The sequence below is a fragment of the Felis catus genome, chromosome C2, assembly GCF_018350175.1.
Source record: "Felis catus isolate Fca126 chromosome C2, F.catus_Fca126_mat1.0, whole genome shotgun sequence".
NCBI classification, from domain to species: Eukaryota; Metazoa; Chordata; class Mammalia; order Carnivora; family Felidae; genus Felis; species Felis catus.
This window is the reverse complement of record NC_058376.1, coordinates 119711201-119731042: the sequence shown is the minus strand read 5'-3', so window position 1 is coordinate 119731042 and position 19842 is coordinate 119711201. Positions and strand designations below refer to the sequence as shown.

At 37.3% G+C, this 19842-nt stretch overlaps 1 protein-coding gene across 13 annotated transcripts in view; it reads right to left on the bottom strand.

Moving 5' to 3' along the window:
* SLC9A9 (solute carrier family 9 member A9) overlaps positions 1-19842 on the bottom strand; it is a 693980-nt gene that overhangs the window by 525957 nt on the left and 148181 nt on the right. For all 13 annotated transcript variants that reach the window (XM_023260486.2, XM_023260485.2, XM_019810605.3 and 10 more), the window contains one exon: positions 18997-19199. In XM_023260486.2, the coding sequence (XP_023116254.1) occupies positions 18997-19199 (203 nt within the window). The remainder of the gene's footprint in view (positions 1-18996; positions 19200-19842) is intronic.

The window sequence follows — 19842 nt, the reverse complement described above, 5'->3', positions numbered from 1 at the left end:
AACTACTCACTGGAGGCCAGCGATGATAAGTGTGCATTCTTTCCACAGTTTAATGTTTTAAAAGGAACAAAGCAAAGGGGGAAAGAATTGGAAGATCCATTTTAAGTTTTATCTACTCAGACTAAAAGTCTGATGGGAAATCTCTCTTTCTCCCTCCCTCCCTCCCTCCCCTCTGTTTATCCTGTGCCCAGCCTCCTTTTCTCTGTCTCCCTCCATTCCAACTTGATTATTTGAAGATGAGATTTGTAACAATTCCACTATCTGAGTAACAAACAACCAATCAGAGAGCCCTGGTTCTTCACTCTGAGAGGAAATGCATGATACATATAGGGTATAAAATGGCTAGCAAGTAAGACAGTGCAGAGTAGAATGAAAAATAGCCATTGACCACAGGAGAATGATACATTATTATCTCATCGACTCAGGACACACAAAGCATCTACCATGTGCCAGGCATCCTGCCTTGAACTGGGAATACAGTATAACCACAGATAGGCCTTGTCCCTGCCCTCTTGGAGTTTTATAGTCTAATGAAGAGATAGACATCAATGTAAACATCACATATATAAATATTAATTTATAACTCAGCTAAGATACTAGTGGGAGAACAATAGGTGGAACTATGAAACAAAAGAATTGGATACTGGTGTAAAACAGCATGGAGTCACTTAGAGTGAGGACAAGTATTTCCACAAAGCTGGTCAATCCCTAAGAACACCCTTAACTCAGGCCAAGAGCCCAGTGTATATATTGATGCTGATGAGACTTGTAATATAGTATTTAAGAGTTCAGAAAATAGCAGAATTTTTGAAGAAAGATATCCAAAACAGCTAAAATAAAAAAAATTAATAAAATATGACCTAATATCTCTAAGTTGCAGTGTGCATATGCTAGCGAGTGAACAAGATGATCCCTTTGGGTATGAAAAGAACCTTTCATATTTTATTTTTATCGCATCCTTGTAAAAGTTCTAATTTGAGGGTCGCCTGGGTGGCGCAGTCGGTTAAGCGTCCGACTTCAGCCAGGTCACGATCTCGCGGTCCGGGAGTTGGAGCCCCGCGTCAGGCTCTGGGCTGATGGCTCAGAGCCTGGAGCCTGTTTCCGATTCTGTGTCTCCCTCTCTCTCTGCCCCTCCCCCGTTCATGCTCTGTCTCTCTCTGTCCCAAAAATAAATAAACGTTGAAAAAAAAAAATAAAAAAAAAAATAAAAAAAATAAAAGTTCTAATTTGAGGGGCACCTGGATGGCTCAGTCAGTTAAGCGTCCAACTTCAACACAGGCCATGATCTTGCGGTTCATGAATTCAAGCCCCGTGTCGGGCTCTGCACTGACAGCTCAGAGCCTGAAGCCTGCTTCAGATTCTGTGTCTCCCTCTCTCTCTGCCATTCTGCCACTTGCACTCTATCTCTCAAAAAACAAACATTAAAAAAATTAATAAAATCACTTTAAAAAATAAAAAATAGAAGTTCTAAATTGATACTGCTTTATAATGTACATAATATGTTGGTATAGTAATAATGTACATAATATATTACTACTTGCATTTCATATGTATAAATCGGCATATATTAGATACATACACTCAAGAGTGTTTTACTGATGGGGTACACAATCAAAAGTTTTGAAAACAGTGTTTTAAAAGTACTTAGCAGTTAGCTGGTACATAATAATAATAATTAATATTTACCAAGAATTTACTACATGCCTGGCATATTAGCCTTTTATATGAATAATTTCATTTATCCCTCATAATAACATTTTGAGGTTGGAACTAGTATTGCCTCACTTGATAAAACTAATGCACTGAGGGTTAGATTACATGCTGAAGATCACCCAGCTGATTAAAGGTAGACATGGTGTTTGAACCCAGGTATTCTGAGTGGAGTGGGATTCCAACTATGATATTGTGCGGCCTTATACATGCCAGATTCCTAACACATTATGTGTTGATGTTTAAAACAATAATATTTTGGAGTTTTTTGGGAAGGTTACTTAGGAATATTTTGGAAATGACACACAATAAATACAGGGCTCATCAATAAGTACAGAAAATAGTATCAAATAACAAGTTATGAGTCATATTTTTTAAATATCAGTGTCTCATGGAAGGTAATTCACCATGATCTTTAACTGAGTAGGATAGGGAAATGGGGAGGAGAGCTTCAAAGCTCCCAGCCACCCACTCTACCCCAAAACAGTGTGAAAACCTGTCCTTTAGTACCTAAGTGGGTAGCAGCTACTCAGCATCCCAAAGGATTGGTCTAGGGCATGTTCTGCTATGCTAGCTACCATAGCTCCTAGAAGATGTGTCTGTGCTACCACTGTAAGTCATTTCTGGCACTAGACAAATAGATGCTCAGATGGATGAAACCCTGGGTTTCTTTTCACGGCCAAAGCTGCAGAGGCCCAAGGACTACTATCATGTCCTTGGTGACTTAAGATGGCCCACAACCAGCCAAAGGTCAGAAGGCAGAGATGATTGGGAGATGAGTGGGGATCCCACTTGTTTCTTCCCATTGTGGTCTGGAATATTTTCTAGGGCTTGAAGCCAGAAATTTGAGAAGCCGTTGACTTCTAGACACTCACCTCTTACCAAATTTTATCATATTAGAAAGAACACTAACCCCAGTGATAAAGATACCCATACACTTTCACATAAATGCTTTCTTTTCACAACTAGGACTGAGTGTGAGACTTTGTGCTCGAATCACATGGCACTCCAAGGGCTCACTGGCACCAACAGCCTTTACATTATTTTGAGTAGCTAGGATTTTTGTTAAGAGATAAAATTGAACAGCTATTTGGAATGTACCCCCTGTCTCCAAATAAATGTTTCAGTGGTTAGTTTCCTCAGAACATAAGTCCTGAGTGGGGCGCCTGGGTGGCTCAGTTGGTTAAGCATCTGTCTCTTGATTTCAGCTCAGGTCATGATCTCACGGTTCACAAGTTTGAGCCCCACTTCAGGCTCTGTGCTGACACTGTGGAGCCTGCTTGGGATTCTCTCTCTCCCTCTCTCTCTCTGCCCCTCCCCTATTCATGCTTGTTCTCTCTGTCTCTCTCTGTCCCTGCCCCTGTCTCTCTCAAAAATAAATAAATTAAAAAAAATAATACTTAAAAAAAAGAACATAAAGAACATAAGTGCTGAGTGATGATTTGAGAAGAAGAAAAAAGTCCTCTATCTAGAGGTCAGAAGAGTTCCTGAGTGCCTTATCCATAGCCCTGTATCAGAAATCTAAGCTATATTCCAGGTGGCAAGGGTTTACCCCAAACTCTCCCAAACATATCTGGTAAGGAATGCTGTCTAGAATACTTCTTAATCCTGCAATTTGGGGTGTTCTCAGCTACAAAGTGTAGTAAAACAACTCCTTTGGTGTTTACGTTCTGCATTCTAAAGGCAAGCCTGGCTAGAGTGCCATGCAGAGACTGCCAGGCTTCCTGTTAATTCTGCATTTTGTTCATTTTCACTCCCCATCCCAAGTTGATGTCTCTTTTCTCCTCCACCCTTCTTTACCCCAACAAATAGAATTTTTCCAGGATTTTTGGTATAGACAAAATGGTCTTGAATATTGATGAAAAATATAGCAAAGGCCTGGTAAGGGAAAACATGACTTCCAGAAAGCTAAGGCATTTAATGTTACTTAGTTTTGCCCCCTGCTTTGAAATTCTCTTCTTCCAGATCTCTGCATGGCTCACTCCCAACTTCATTCAGATCTTAGCTCCAACTTCACCTCCTCAGTGAGGCCTTCCCTGCAGGACACACTTAAATATACTTCGCTCCCCATCCTCTTATTTTGCAAACTTTTCTACATAGCACATGTCTCTACCTGACATTACATTATAAATGATTGTGCTAAACTGTCCTTTGTCTATCTCTACCCTGGAATCTAGGCTCCACGAAAGCAAGGCCTAGCATATGATGAGTGTCCAACAAATAAATATTTGTTCAATGACTAAATGAATGAAGAAAATCTATTCAATTACTAAATTAAAACCAAATGAAACTAATCCTCAGGGAAATATAAACCAAAACTACAATGAGATACCATGTCCTACCTGTTAGAACAACTATTATCAATAAGACAAGATATAAGTGTTGGTGAGAAATGTGAAGAAAAGGAATACTTGTGCACTGTTGGTGGGGATGTAAACTGGTGCAGCCACTATGGAAAATAGTATAGAGGTTCCTCAAAAAATTAAAATTAGAAATACCAAATGGTCCAGCAATCCACCTCAGGGTATTTACCAACAGAACTGAAATTATGAGACTGACTCAGGACCAGAATTGAAATTAAAATCCCCACAAGGTATCTGCCCTCTCATGTTCATGACAGTATTATTTACAATATTATTTATAATTATTTACAAGAGCTAAGATATGAAAACAAAGTGTCCATAAATGAATGAATAAAGTAATGTGATACACACACACACACACACACACACACACACACACGGTTATTATTCAGCCATAAAAAAGAAGGAAATCCTGCCATTTGCAACAACAGGATTGACCTTGTGGACACTATGCTAAGTGAAATAAGGTAAAAAAAATACAAATACTGTAATACCTCACTTATGTCAAATCTAAAAAAATGAACTTGGAACAGAACAGATTGGTGGTTGCGAGAGGTGAGAGGTGAAGGGTCAGGGAAATGGGTGAAGGTGGTTACAACATACAAACTTACAGTTATAAGATAAATAAGTCCTGGGGATGTAATGTACAGCATGGTGACTATAGTTAATAGTATTGGATTGTATATTTGAAAGTTGCTAAAGAAGTAGAACTTAAAAGTTTTATCATACAAAAAAATCATAACTATGTGAAGTAATGGATGGTAACTAAACTTATTGTGATAATCATTTCATAATACCTACATATATCAAATCATTATATATCTTAAACTAACACATTCTTATATGTTGATTATATCTCAATAAAACTAGAAAAAATAAGAAATAAATAAAAATACTTTCACAGCAAAAAAAATAAAAATAAAAAATAAGACAAAAATAAAAACAAACCCAAATGGAAAAATCTTAGAATCTTGAGACATTTCTGAAATCATCTCTCAGGCTAACTTTTTGCAAAGAAAATTGGACAAAGGTGGAAGAAAACAGCTAAAATGAAAGAAAAAAAGAACTGTTAAGTTTTTTAATAACAATAGAGATATTAACTATCCATCCTTAACTGAGGTTTAGGATGACAGTAGCTAAGTCTATTCCACTCACTGCCAAGTTTGAGAATCCCCCCTGGTACTTCTCATGTTGTATTATCCAAGACTTGTCACGATAGCAAAACATAAATCATGAATCCCTGTTCTCTACAGGATGGAGGAATAATTGATAATATCCTACAAATGTTTCTCCAAACTCCAAGTGCTGATTTATCATGATGCTTGCTTCTCTCAGTGTGCCGAGAACAATTTTAGAGGAGATTTCTTTCGTGTCTTTTCTTATTCTTTCCAAAAGTGTCCTAGCATTAACTGGACATATTTATCTCATGGTCCAGTGACTCCTTCTGGTCAAGCTTTTCCTGTTACCAGAAGAGGTTTGCTCTCTGGCCTATGGAACCAGAATAATCAAGCAAAGAGAAAGACTGGAAAAAACAAAAATCGTTCACAAGTAAATATATAAGAATTAAGAATGAACCACAAAAAGACTAAATTACCATTAGAAAAAGTTGGACAGTGAGAATAAAAATAAGACACTGATATTTTAATGCTGTAAATACAAAATTATTTATAAAAGTCACATGATTAGCTGTTGCTATAAAGGCTTCCTTAAAATATCTCAAAAATATACAGTATTACCAACACAATTGATAATAGCTTCAGTGTGACCTATTTGCAGCCTCGCAATTTTCCTTATTAAAACAACAGAGAGAACTGATTACTCAGCAGGGTAACCTTCTCTAAAATAACTTCCTTGACAAAATGGATAGTGTCACTTGTCACACAGGAAGTGAAGACTTGGCAGAATTTTCTCTGGGTAGTTTCCTTTGACTTTTCACATTACAGTCAACTGATTTACGAATAATAGGAAGTATAAATTTAACTGTGCTGACAACACTTTGGAAGTGTACTAGATCTGCAAGACCTTTCCAGCCAAATGGTCTCCTGACCCCTCCAACTCAATATGGCAAAAACATAATGTGTTAAATCAATAATAAATAAGTTGGTTATGAAATGGATTAATTCATTCATTAATTTTAAACCATACATGTGAAGTTCCCCTAACCTGCTCTTTCCCCTAACTTCTAACTTCCCCATTTCTGCCGTACCACCTCTATGAACCCATAAGACCTAGGTAGCAGAGTAAGCCATTCTCTCTTCTCATGTCCAATGGGTCCAAATTCTGCAGCATCTTCCTTCCTTGCTTCTCTTCCATTCACCCCTTGATTACCATCCAAGTTTAGGCCTCATTTGTCAGCTTGCTTTCACTCTCTACCCTCTACATGACAGGCAAACTATCCCTTTGATTTTATCAACATAACACCCTTCCACTGACTACAAATAGAGAGTGCATTACTCAGCTTGGCATTCAAGGGCTTCTGTAATCAAGCTCTGCCATTATTTCTAACCCTACATTTTATTGGTCTTTCATATACCAACAAATTTAAATTGTTTTTCTTAGAATATTCTTTTTTTCCACTTCCATATCATGTTTTTGCCTTTGCTTATAATGACATCCCCACTTCCATACATTATATACACCACCACTACCAAAGTTAGTTAACTTTTCTTTCTTTGAAAGCTTTCCTATCACCTTAGTAAGAAATAATATTGTTTTTCCCGAGTGCCTGTGGTACTTGACCTACTCCCTTAATACCAAGCTTTGTGGTACATTTATTTATTTACTGTGTTTTCCCCTGATTTATTAATAAACTCCTTGAGAGCATTCATTACTTTAGAATTGAAGCTGATGGGACTCACTCAGTTCACCTGTATTGAAAGGACGAATAAATGAGTGATAAAGTTCTTTTATAATCTGCTTTTCAAAAGCAAGTTTTAAACTCTCTATTGATATGAAATTCAGAAATTTTTAGTAGACATTTGGTAGTTTAAATATTATATAACAAATTAATATAAAATAATCATGTAACAGAATATAGGCCTCACTCAGCTAAAACTAGTTAAAGATTATATATATATATGAGGGGGGGTGCCCATGAAGAGGGAAGAAGGGCAGGGTGGGGAGAAGGAGAGAGAGCAAGAGAGAGAGAGAAAGAGAGAGAAAGAGAATCTTAAGCATACTCCAAGCTCAGTGCAGAGCCCAACATGGGGCTCAATCCTATGACCTTGGGATCATGACCTGAGCCACAATCAAGAGTTGGATGCTCAACTGACTGAGCCACCCAGGCACCGGTATGTATTATATATTGATCTTTTCTCCCCAACAAATGTTAAATGAGTGAAAAAGCATGCACACACGTGTCCTTAATCCCTGGCATTTATTAAGCATTCCAACATTATCTTGTAGCAGCAATGATAGCATTGGTGTTAGAGGTAGTACAGTGGTGACGATACTGGTGGTGGTATTAGAAGTGATAGTGGTCATATGATATTTTATGACTTCACTCATATGAGGACTCTAAGATACAAAACAGATGACCATGAGGGAAGGGAAACAAAAAGTAATATAAAAACAGGGAGGGGGACAAAACATAAGAGACTCTTAAATATGAAGAACAAACAGAGGGTTGCTGGAGTGCTGGAGGGGTTGTGGGGGGGGGATGGGTTAAACTGGTAAGGGGCACTAAGGAATCTATTCCTGAAATCATTGTTGCACTATATGCTAACTTGGATGTAAATTAAAAACAAAACAAAACAAAACAAAAAACAGCTGCATCTTAAACTCACCAAGTTGTGCACACTAAATATGTATAGCTTTTTGTATGTCAATCAATTGTCAATAAAGTGGTTTAAAAAAAAGAGTGGTAGTGGTAATAGCAGTAAAGACAGTAATAGTAGTGCAATGTAAAGGGCCTCATAGTAGCCAGACACATTAGATACATCATCTCATTTAAACATTAAAACAACTCTACAAAACAGCTCTAATCTCCTCATTTCACAAATAAGAAAGTTGGAGTTAAAGGAACTTATTAAGGATATATGGAAGATCTATCTGGTGCTGAGTTTTTGCGGGTGCTGAATTTTTTCCCCCAGTACTCCATGTTACATCCTTACCAGTCATCCAATGAATGGAATCCTGTTGCTTCTGACAAACATTGATTGAATAATTGATTGATAATGCATAGTTGAGTGCAGTGGAGAATTCCCAGTAAGAAAGACAGACTGTGGATTTTTTATTTTCACTAACTATGCCCCCTGCTAGCATTGGCACATAAGAAACAAATGTGCATTAAAATACGGTGTGGCCATTTATAACAAGGTCCTTTCCACTTAAAGTCATCTAATATGGTAAGTATACCGGTGGATGCCTCTTTCTCCACCAGCAATGAGGGGAGGACTTACTCTGGATACTGAATTGCCTACTGCCAACTTTGGATGCCTGGAGGAACAAATACTAATTATGACAAACAATTCACATAATTTAGACATTAATCTAGGAAATACTTGAGCTATTCAAGGTGAATTAAACTTTTTATATACAGAATTCATAATCCATCCAATTAAAAATCCAAGAAAACCCCAGTGACTTGGACATTTTCTCCAAGTCTTGCCTTAGTTTTTCAAAAGCAAACACTGGAACTGGCTGATGATAAAGGAATCAACATGTCAACAATACAGTAACAAAATTTCTGATCAATTACTGGCAATCCTGCTAGAAAAAAATTGTTATAGTAACAGGTAACTATCAGCATTTGGGGGGGGTCAACCTGTTTGGTGAAATAGTGCTGCTAAGAAATGAAGATAAAAATAAGTAGAGAGTGAAAAAAAATAAATACTTAATTTATGTCCAGGTGCTAACTAGAGGTAAAAATGAAGAGTGTGTTTTAAATAAAACCCTATGCTGCCAACAAAGTCATTTGAATTATTTTTTATTTCAGGGTAGATAATTTTCTATTATCCACATGAATAGAAAGAATCATATGGAAGAGATCATCCAAAACAACAGAAGATTAAGAAAAGAGTTAAGGTGGTGAAGGAGTAAGGGGACCCTAAGTTTTCCTTCAACACAGCTGGATAAATATCAAACGTTCTGAACACCTAAATAATTGATCTGAAGACTGAAAGAACAAACTGCATATCTAGAGGTAGAAAAATGGCCACATCATGGAAAGTAGAAGCTACAGAAAGATGATTTGGGGGACAAAAGAATTGAGGTGAGGGACCTCTGATCACAGAGAAAGGAGCGAGAGAGAAAGAGAGAGATAGAAAGAGTGAAGACAGCACACAGGGGGATTGCACAAGAAAAACTCTTCCCCAAAAACATTGGCTGGGAAAAGGAGAGGGGCTGACTACCACAAGCTTTTATAAGCAGTGGAGCTCAAAGGCGAAAGTTTAAGAAGTCTGCACCATTGCAAGGGTCATGTTTAATGGGCTTAGTGCTGCTCCTGTGGGGAAAGAGAGTGAAGCCCTAGGAGTAGACAGTACAGTCTGAGGATTCCCTGGGTCACACAGGAGACAGAGTTCCCCTTCTTCAAGTGCATTTGGGATAGGTGGCATGGCCTCTCCAGGTACAAAAGAGCTCGCAGGTGCCAATGTGCTGCCCTGTTCATTAGCATAGGAACAGAGACACTTGCTGAGGGCAGCAAACCTTGGTGCCAGCTTTTTGCTGTGCTTTACCATAAAATAAAATTCAAACCACTGTGTGGTCATGTGACTGCTTTTCTGGGACAAATGACCACAATGTAGTGAGACCCTCCCTAAAGGATCAGCACTGATCCCCCCATGCCGGGTTTTTAAAATTTGTAGTTCTGAAGCCCTGACATGTGCCTGAGATAAAACACAGGAGTACTGTGCTTCCTGGCAGGCAGACAGAATGGACAAAGACAGGCTGAAGGCAGGGATCTGATGGAAACTGGGGGATACAAGAGGGAAGACTGCTTACTCTTCTGTGAGGGCTTTCTGAAGAGTGGCAAATGCGAACTCCCCACTTTGGGGACGAAAGAGTGAGGTGATGCCTTTTCCTCCCAGCCCATCAGCACTAATGACTTCATTGAGCAACACAATGCCCCCCAAGTGGAGGCTGGAGCCTCTTACACTAAGCCCCATGCCCCTGTGTCCTGCAGGTGCATCTTCACTAGGGCAAGTCAGCCTGAGAATCAGAACAGCAGGCAGAAGACCAGCACAAACCCCTCATATGCACCAAGTCTACTGATCATAGAGTGCTGCAAAGCTTCAGCTCTAGAGGAAATAGGATCTAGCTTTTTTCAACAAGCAGACCAAAACACGCTTACTTAAAATTTGCCACAGAATAGGCAAGGTCCAAACACCCGCCACTGAAGGCAAGGAGAAACTCTGCAGAGGACGGATGAGGGAAGGAATCGCCAAAACACAACAGTAGAATTCACACTCTGAAATACTTCCTGAAGCACCAGGCCCAAGACAGTATAGAACCTCTCCTTAATATAGCCATTACTCTCAGGAACAGGAATATTACAGGCTTTCCTAACAATCACACACACACACACACACACACACACACACACACACACACAGTGACCTAGACAAAATGACAAGACAGGAAATTCACCACAAAAGAATGGGAAGAAGTAACAGCCAGGGATTTAATAAAAATAGATATAAGTAATATGCCTCAAGCAGAACTTAAAATAACAATCATAAGGATACGAGCTGGGCTTGAGAAAAGCATAGAAGACACCAAAGAATCCTTTCCTGCAGAGATAAAAGAACTAAATCTAGACAGGCGAAAATTTTAAAAAATGCTATAACAGATGCCAAACCGACTGGATGCAATGACAATGAGGATGGATGAAACAAAGAAATGAATCAGTGATGCAGAAGATAAAATTATGGAAAATAATGTAGCTGAAAAATATTGGATCACACATGTAGGTTTAGTGAACTCAGCAACTCCATAAAGTGTAATAACATTCATATCGTATCATTCTCCCCCAAGAAAAAGAGAAGGAGAAAGGGGCAGAGTTTACTTTATCAAATTATAGCTGAAAACTTCCCTAATCTGGAGAATGAAACAGACATGAAAATCCAAGAGGCACAGATAACTCCCATTAAATTCAACAAAAGCTGGCCTATACATTTCATAGTCAAATTCATGAAATACAGACCAGGAAAGAATCCTGAAAGCAACAAGGGAAAAAAAATCCTTAACCTACAAGGGAAGACAAATCAGGTTCACAGATCTGTCCACAGAAACTTGGCAGGCCATAAGGGAATGGAATGATGTATTCAATGTGCTGAATGGGAAAAACATGCAGCCAAGAAAACTCTATCTGGCAAAGCTGTCATTCAGAATAGGAGGAGAGATGAAGAGCTTCCGGGAAAAATAAAAACTAAAGAAACTCATGACCACTAAATGAGCCTTGCAAGGAATATTAAATATTAAAGGGGACTCTTTGAGTGGGGAAAAAATAGACCAAAAGCAACAAAGACTAGAAAGGAACAGAGAACATCATAAGAAACACCAACGTTCCGGGTAATACAATGGCTTTAAATTCATATCTATCAATAATCACTCTGAATGTAAATGGACAAAATGATCCAATCAAAAGACATGGGGTTTCAGAATGGATTAAAACAAAACAAAACAAAACAAAACTCATGTATATGCTGCCTACAAGAGATTCATTTTAGACCTAAAGACATCTGCAGATTGAAAGTGAGGGGATGAAGAACTATACATCATGCTAATGGACATCAAAAGAAAGCTGGAATAGCCATACTTATATCAAACTGTATTTTATATTTTTTATTTTTTTAAGTTTATTTATTTATTTTTAGAAAGAGAGAGAGTGCAGCATGAGCAGAGGAGGGCAGAGAAAAGGAGAGAGAGATACCAAGCAGGCTCCATGCTGTCAGGACACAGAATCCAATGTGGGGCTTGATCCTACAAACTGCAAGACATGACCCGAGCTGAAATCAAAAGTCAGATGCTTAACTGACTGAGCCACCCAGGCACCCCCAGACAAACTAGATTTTATGTATGTATGTATGTATGTATGTATGTATGTATGTATAAATATTTATTTTTGAGAGAGAGAGAGAGAGTGGGGGGGGGGGGGAAGGGAAAAGAGGGAAGAGGAGAGAGGATCTGAAGCAAGCTCCATGCTGACACCAGAGAGCCTGACACGGGCTTGAACTCATGAACTGTGAGATCGTGACCTCAGCTGAAGCCAGACACTTAACTGACTGAGCCACTTAGGTGCCCCCAAGTTAGATTTTAAACCAAAGACTGTAACAAGAGATCAAGAAGGGCATTATATCATAATTAAGGGGTCTACCCATCAAGAAGTTGTAACAATTGTAAATAGTTATGCCCCAAACTTGAAAGAACCCAAATATATAAATCAATTAATAATAAACATAAAGAAACTCATAATAATACAATAATAGTGGGGGATTTTACAGCAATGGATGGATCATCTAAGCAGAAAATCAACAAGGAAACAAGGGCTTTGAGAGACACACTGGACCAATGGTCTTAAGAATGGACCAGATGGACTTAACATATTCAGAACATTCCATTCTAAAGTAGCAAAATATACATTCTTTTCAAGTGCACATGGAACATTCTCCAGAATAGATCACACACTGGGTCACAAATAAGGCCACAACCAGTATAAAAAGACTGAGATTATGCTATACATATTTTCAGACAACAACCTTATGAAACTTGAAGTGAACCACAAGAAAAAATTTGGTAAGACCACAAATACATGGAGGTTAAAGAACGTCCTACTAAAGAATTAATGAGTTAACAGGAAATTAAAGAAGAAATTTAAAAAGACACGGAAGCAAATGAAAATGAAAACATGACAATCCAAAACCTTTGAGGCAGCAAAGGTGGCCATAAGAGGAAGTATACTGCAACACAAGCAAGAAAGGTCTCAAATACACAACATAACCTTACACCTAAAGAGCTAGAAAAGGAACAGCAAATAAAGACTTAAGCCAGCAAAAGAAGGGAAATAATAAAGAATAAAGCAGAAATAAATTACACAGAAATAAAACAAAACAAAACAAACAACAACAACAACAAACAAATAGAAGAGATCAAAAAAACTAAGACCTGGTTCTTCGAAAGAATTAATAACATTGATAAACCCCTAGCCAGGCTTATCAAAAAGAAAAGAGAAAGGAACCAAATAAATAAAATCATGAATGAAAGAGGAGAAATCACAACCATTACCACAGAAATACAAACTATTATAAGAGAGTATTATTAAAAATTATGCCAACAAACTGGGCAATCAGAAGAAAGTGATAGATAAATTCCTAGAAACATACAAACTACCAAAACTGAAACAGGAAGGTATAGAAAATTTAAACAGACCCATAGCAGCAAAGAAATTGAATCAGTAATCAAAAATCTCCCAACAATAGTGCAGGGCGAGATGACATCCCAGGGGGATTCTACTGGACATTTAAAGAAGAGTGAATACCTATCCTCTAACTGTTGCAAAAAATAGAAATGGAAGGAAAACTTCCAAATTCATTCTATAAACCTAGCATTATCTTGATTCAAAAACCAGAGAAAGACCCCACTAAAAAGGAGAGTTATAGGCCAGTATCTCTGATGAACATGGATGTAAAAATTTTCAACAAGATACTAGCAAATCCAATTCAATAGTACATTCAAAGAAATATTCACCATGATCAAGTGGGATTTATTCCTGGGCTGCAGGGCTGATTCAATATTCACAAATCAATCAATGTGATATACTACATTAATAAAAGAAAGGATAAGCATCATATGATCCTGTCAATAGATGCAGAAAAAGTGTTTGATAAAATACAGAATCCATTCTTGATAAAAACTCTGAACAAAGTAGGGATACATGGAACATACCTCAATATCATTAAGGCCATATATGAAAGACTCACAGATAATATTGTCCTCAATGGGGGAAATCTGAGAGCTTTTCCTCTACTGTTGGGTACAAGACAGAGACATCCACTCTCACCATTACTATTCAACATAGAACTGGAAGTCTTAGCCTCAGCAGTCAAACAACAAAAAGAAATAAAAGGCATGCAACCGGCAAGGAAGAAGTCAAACTTTCACTATTTGCAGATGACATGATACTCTATGTAGAAAACCTGAAAGACTCCAGCAAAAAATTTCTAGAACTAATACATGAATTCATCAAAGTCTCAGGATATAAAATCAATATACAGAATATGTTGCATCTCTATACACCAATAATGAGGCAGCAGAAAAAAAATCAAGGAGTTGTTCCCATTTACAATTGCACCAAAACCCATAAGATATCTAGGGTTAAACCTAACCAAAGAGGTAAAATATCTGTATTCTGAAAACTAAAGAACACTTGTGAAAGAAATTGAAGAGGACACAAAGAAATGGAAAAGCATTCCATGCTCATGGATTGGAAGAACAAACAATGTTAAAATGTCTATACTACCCAAAGCTATCAGCACATTTCATGCAATTCCTACCAAAATGCCACCAGAATTTTCACAGAGTTAGAATAAACAATCCTAAAATCTGTATGGAACCACAACAGACACCGAATACCAAAGCAATCCTGAAAAAGAAAAGAAAAGCAAGAGGCATCATAATTCTGGACTTCAAGCTATATTACAAAGCTGTAGTCATCAAGACAGTATGGTAATGGCACAGAAACAGACACATAGATCAGTGGAATAGAGAACCCAGAAATGGACACATAACTATATGGTCAACTCATCTTTGAGAAAGCAGGAAAGAATATCCAATGAAAACAAGACAGTCTCTTTAGCAAATGGTGTTGGAAAAACTGGACAGCAACACACAGAAGAATAAAACTGGATCACTTTTTTACACCTTACATATAAGTAAATTCAAAATATATGAAAGACTTAAATGTGACATAGGAAACCATCAAAATCCTAGGTCAAACATCTTCTTTGACCTTGGCTATAGCAACTTCTTAAAAGACACATATCTGGAGGTAAAGGAAACAACAGCAAAAATGAACTATTGGGACTTCCTCAAGATAAAAAGCTTCTGCACAGCCAAGGAAACAATCAACAAAACTAAAAGGCAGTCTATGGAATGGGAAAAGATATTTGCAAATGACCTATTGGATACAGGGTTAGTATCCAAAATCTATAAAGAAGTTATCAAATTCAACCCACAAAATTAAATAACCCAGTGAAGAAATAGGCAGAAGACATGAAGAGACATTTTTCGAAAGAGAATATACATATGGCTAACAGACACATGAAAAGCTGCTCAACATCACTCATCATCAGGGAAATGCAAGTCAAAAGCACAATGAGATAGCACCTCAGGCCACTCAGAATGGCTATGATTAACAACACAAGAAACAACACATGTTGGGGAGGATGCCGAGAAAGGAGAACCCTCTTATACTGTTGGTGGGAATGCAAACTGGTGCAGTCACTCTGGAAAATAGTATGGAGGTTTCTCGAAAAGCTGAAAATATAACTACTTAATGATCCAGCAATTGCAGTACTAGGTATGTACCCAAAGAATAAAAAAATACAGATTCAAAACGGGTACATGCACCATGATATTTATAGCAGCATTATCAACAATAGCTAAATTATGGAAAGAGCCCAGATGTCTCTCCACTGATGAATGGATAAAGAAGATGTGGCATATATATATATGATGGAATATTATTCAGCCATCAAAATACATAAAATCTTGCCATTTTCAACAATGTGGATGGAGCTATAGTGTCTTATGCTAAACAAAATAAGTCAGTCAGAGAAAGACAAATACCATATGATTTCACTCATAGGTGGAATTTAAGAAACAAAACAGATGATCATATGGGAAGGGAGAAAAACAAGAGAGAGAGGGAAGCAAACCATAAGAGACTCTTAACAATAGAGAACAAACTGAAGGTTGATGGAGGGAGGTAGAGGGGGATGGGCTAAATGGGTGATGGGTATTAAGCAGGGCACTTGTTATGATGAGCACTGGGTATTACATGTAAGTGATGAATCATTAAATTCTACTCCTAAAACAAATATTACACTACATTAGCTAACTAGAATTTAAACAACATTTTGAAGAAATAAAATATGTGAAAAACAGTAATATAAATCTACTAAGAAAACCAGAAAAAAATCCAGGATATGGGACATTGTACAAATGACTTGGACACTTCAAAAAGTTCAATGTTGTGGGAGAAAAGGACTTTTCCAGATTAAAATGTGGGCAAAACCTTGATTAGATCCTGGATCTATATTTAAATTATGTCCTAGATGAGGACACAGTTTAAAAAGACATTCTGGGACATTAGGGGAAATTTATCTCATACAAATAGATTATATTAGATGCTATTGAGTTATTGTTAATTGTCTCAAGTATGACAATGGCATAATGGCATTGTCCTTTCAGCTTTTAAATATATTTTAAATTCTTGATCTTCATCAAGACTATTACCATAAATTCAGCTCTTCTATGAACTTCTGAAAATACAAAATTATAATCAATTTAAAAAAACAGCAGAAGATTTAGAAGTTGTTCCTATTTATTTCAGAAATACATTATTCAATTTGTGTTTTGCATGCTTCAATTTACTTTTCTAAGTTTGATTTAGGCTCATATTATAATTAGTTTTACTTTCCTGAGCCCTCACCAAGTGCTAGGAGGAAGTTAATCTAGAAATGTGCTAGTGGAAAATAATGGGAAAAAAAAACACTAAAAATTATCCATCTTGAGTGAGGAAAAATGACAGACCAAGTATGTCCCTTCTTACCCCAAATCTCTCAAAATAGAAACAAATGTGTGTGTGTGTGTGTGTGTGTGTGTGTGTGTGTGTGTATTAAAAGAAAACTAAATCCGTACGGGTGAAAGTGATAAAATAAATTTCCATCAAGGAAACTCTCAGGTCTAACTCAGAAAGTTCTGTCATGAGTCACATAAGATCCTGGTTCCTGGGGCACCTGGGTGGCTCAGTGGGTTAAGTATCTGACTTTGACTCGGGTCATAATCTCACTGTTGGTGAGTTTGAACCCCATGTCAGGTTCTGTGCTGACAGCTCAGAGCCTGTAGCCTGCTTCAGATTCTATGTCTCCCTCTTTCTGTGCCCCACCCCTGCTTGCACTCTATCTTTCTCTCTCTCAAAAATAAATAAACATTAAAGAAAAAGATCCTGGTTCTTAGCGTGTACTTATAATATTAAACGCAAATTCACTTATTCTTTATTTCAAAGACTAATCCAGAATTCATAATACACTACAAGAGGTAATCTTACCTATTTTCTGACCCAGAGTCCTGAGAACAGAAGGAAGTTTCCTTTCAATAACTGAAGCAGTTCACAAATTTGCAATAATAAGACCATTTTTAAAAGATAGGTCACTAGGGGGGCACTCTTACACTGTTGGTGGGAATGCAAACTGGTACAGTCACTTTGGAAAATAGTATGGAGTTTTCTCAAAAAGTCAAAAATAGAACTATCCAGCAATTGCTGGATACAAAAATACTGATTTGATGGGATACATGTACCCCAATGTTTATAGCAGCATTATCAACAATAGCCAAATTATGGAAAAGCTCAAATGTCCATTGACTGATGAATGTATAAGACAGATGTGGTGTGTGTGTGTATATATATGTATGTATATATGTGTGTGTGTATATGTACATGTGTACGCACATATATATACATACATATACGTACACATGTACATACACACACAATGGAATATTACTCAGTCATCAAAAAAATGAAATCTTGCCATTTACAATGACATGGATGGAGCTAGAGAGTATTATGCCAAGTAAAATAAGTCAGAGAAAGACAAATACCATATGATTTGACGCATATGTGGAATTTAAGAAATGAAACAGATGAACATGGGGGAAAAAAGGAGAGAGAGGCAAAACATAAAACAGATTCTTAACTATAGGGAAAAAACTGAAGGTTGCTGGAGGAGAAACGGGAGGAGGGATAAGTTAAATGGGTGACAGGGACTAAGGAAGGACATTTATTGTGATGAGCACTGGATATTGTATATAAGTGATGAATCACTGAATTCTACTCCTGAAGCTAATATTATACTATATGGAATACAACTGGAATTTAAATAAAAACTTGAAACAAAGAAACAAAGATGGGTTACTTTACAATTTTTCTTTTTTCTATCTAAGATTTCTAAACTGGTGGAATCAAGGTCTCTTGAGATTGACTGTGTGTCAGTAAATTTATAAACAGCCAAGTGGCCAGTGTTCTGTGTTGGCAGCCAAAAGCTAGTCACCTTAAATCAAGATTTACAAGCGCAAAATTTTTTATTCCCCTCATTTTCCTTTTTTTTTTTTTTAATTTTTTTTTCAACGTTTATTTATTTTTGGGACAGAGAGAGACAGAGCATGAACGGGGGAGGGGCAGAGAGAGAGGGAGGCACAGAATCAGAAACAGGCTCCAGGCTCCGAGCCATCAGCCCAGAGCCTGACGCGGGGCTCGAACTCACGGACCGCGAGATCGTGACCTGGTTGAAGTCGGACGCTTAACCGACTGCGCCACCCAGGCGCCCCTCATTTTCCTTTTGACTTAAGGAATATTTGATATGAGTAGCCAGCTGTCAATATATATAATGACACATGAACACGTGTGTAAATATTTGAAACAAGTATCATGACAGGCAGAGTCAGAATTATCTGTTTATCGAATGCATCCGTGCTTTGCAAAGCAATTATATTAAAAACCATTCTTTTGCAACTTCTAGGAAAAAATACAAACAACTAAACTTACAATAAGAATGTATCAAGGCATTAACCCCTCAGTCAACTAAATTGGCCCAACAGTGTGCTGTTTAAAAAGAACATATACACGTGTATTAATGTATTACATATGATGGTTCAATTTTTTTATACTTGAAAACAAAAATATATCACCAGCTGTAATCCTTACCTTTTCAAGTATAGCATTGCCTTGGTGAGGATTGATGTTATGTTGGCTTATTTCTCTCTTGTATTTATATTCATAAACTTGGTCAGTGATATTAATCAGCAGAGTTGATGGACTGAAGGCCAGTTTTCCACAATCATACACAGTTCCACTTTCAATATCAGTTGGTGCTGTAGCATATCGTATGATTAATCCCATTATTAGCCCTAAAATAAAGAATAAACAATTGCACTGGAGGAACTGAATCTAAAATGTTCACTACTGGGTGCTTTTAAATATATGATTTTAAACTTGTAGAAGTGGCAGAAGAAAAGGTTATACATTGCCTGGTTTAGAAATTGCTCACTATTCCATAGATACTGGTTCAATAGATTGACTGTACTAAGATATTTGTGGTGTGGACACTATTGTTCGAATATCCAGCACATATTTCCCCCCTTCTTTCTTTCCTAATGGAGCCACAAATTTTGGAGGGAAAAGCTACCTGCTTCTTCAATCTACCAAAGTGATTCAAGAAAACCTTTGCCCTGTAAAATATTGAGTAATCTAATAATCAGTCAGGAGATAAAATTTCCCAGAAAGTTTTTGGTTCACAAATTAGCACATGTATAAGATAGACTCATCAAACTAAAAGGAAGCACTTATATACCATGGTTGGGAGAGCGGTGTTCTTGTTTTCTCCCTTGGGACATGACCAAGACAATTTATTTCTCCATTTTTTGCTGAAAGATATTTTGTGACCTTAAGGGGATCCAGTCCAAGGACATAGGCAATATACTGAGAATGGTAGGGCCATGGTACAGACAGAACTCAGTTCCTGATGACTTCACTGAACAAATGGATCAACCT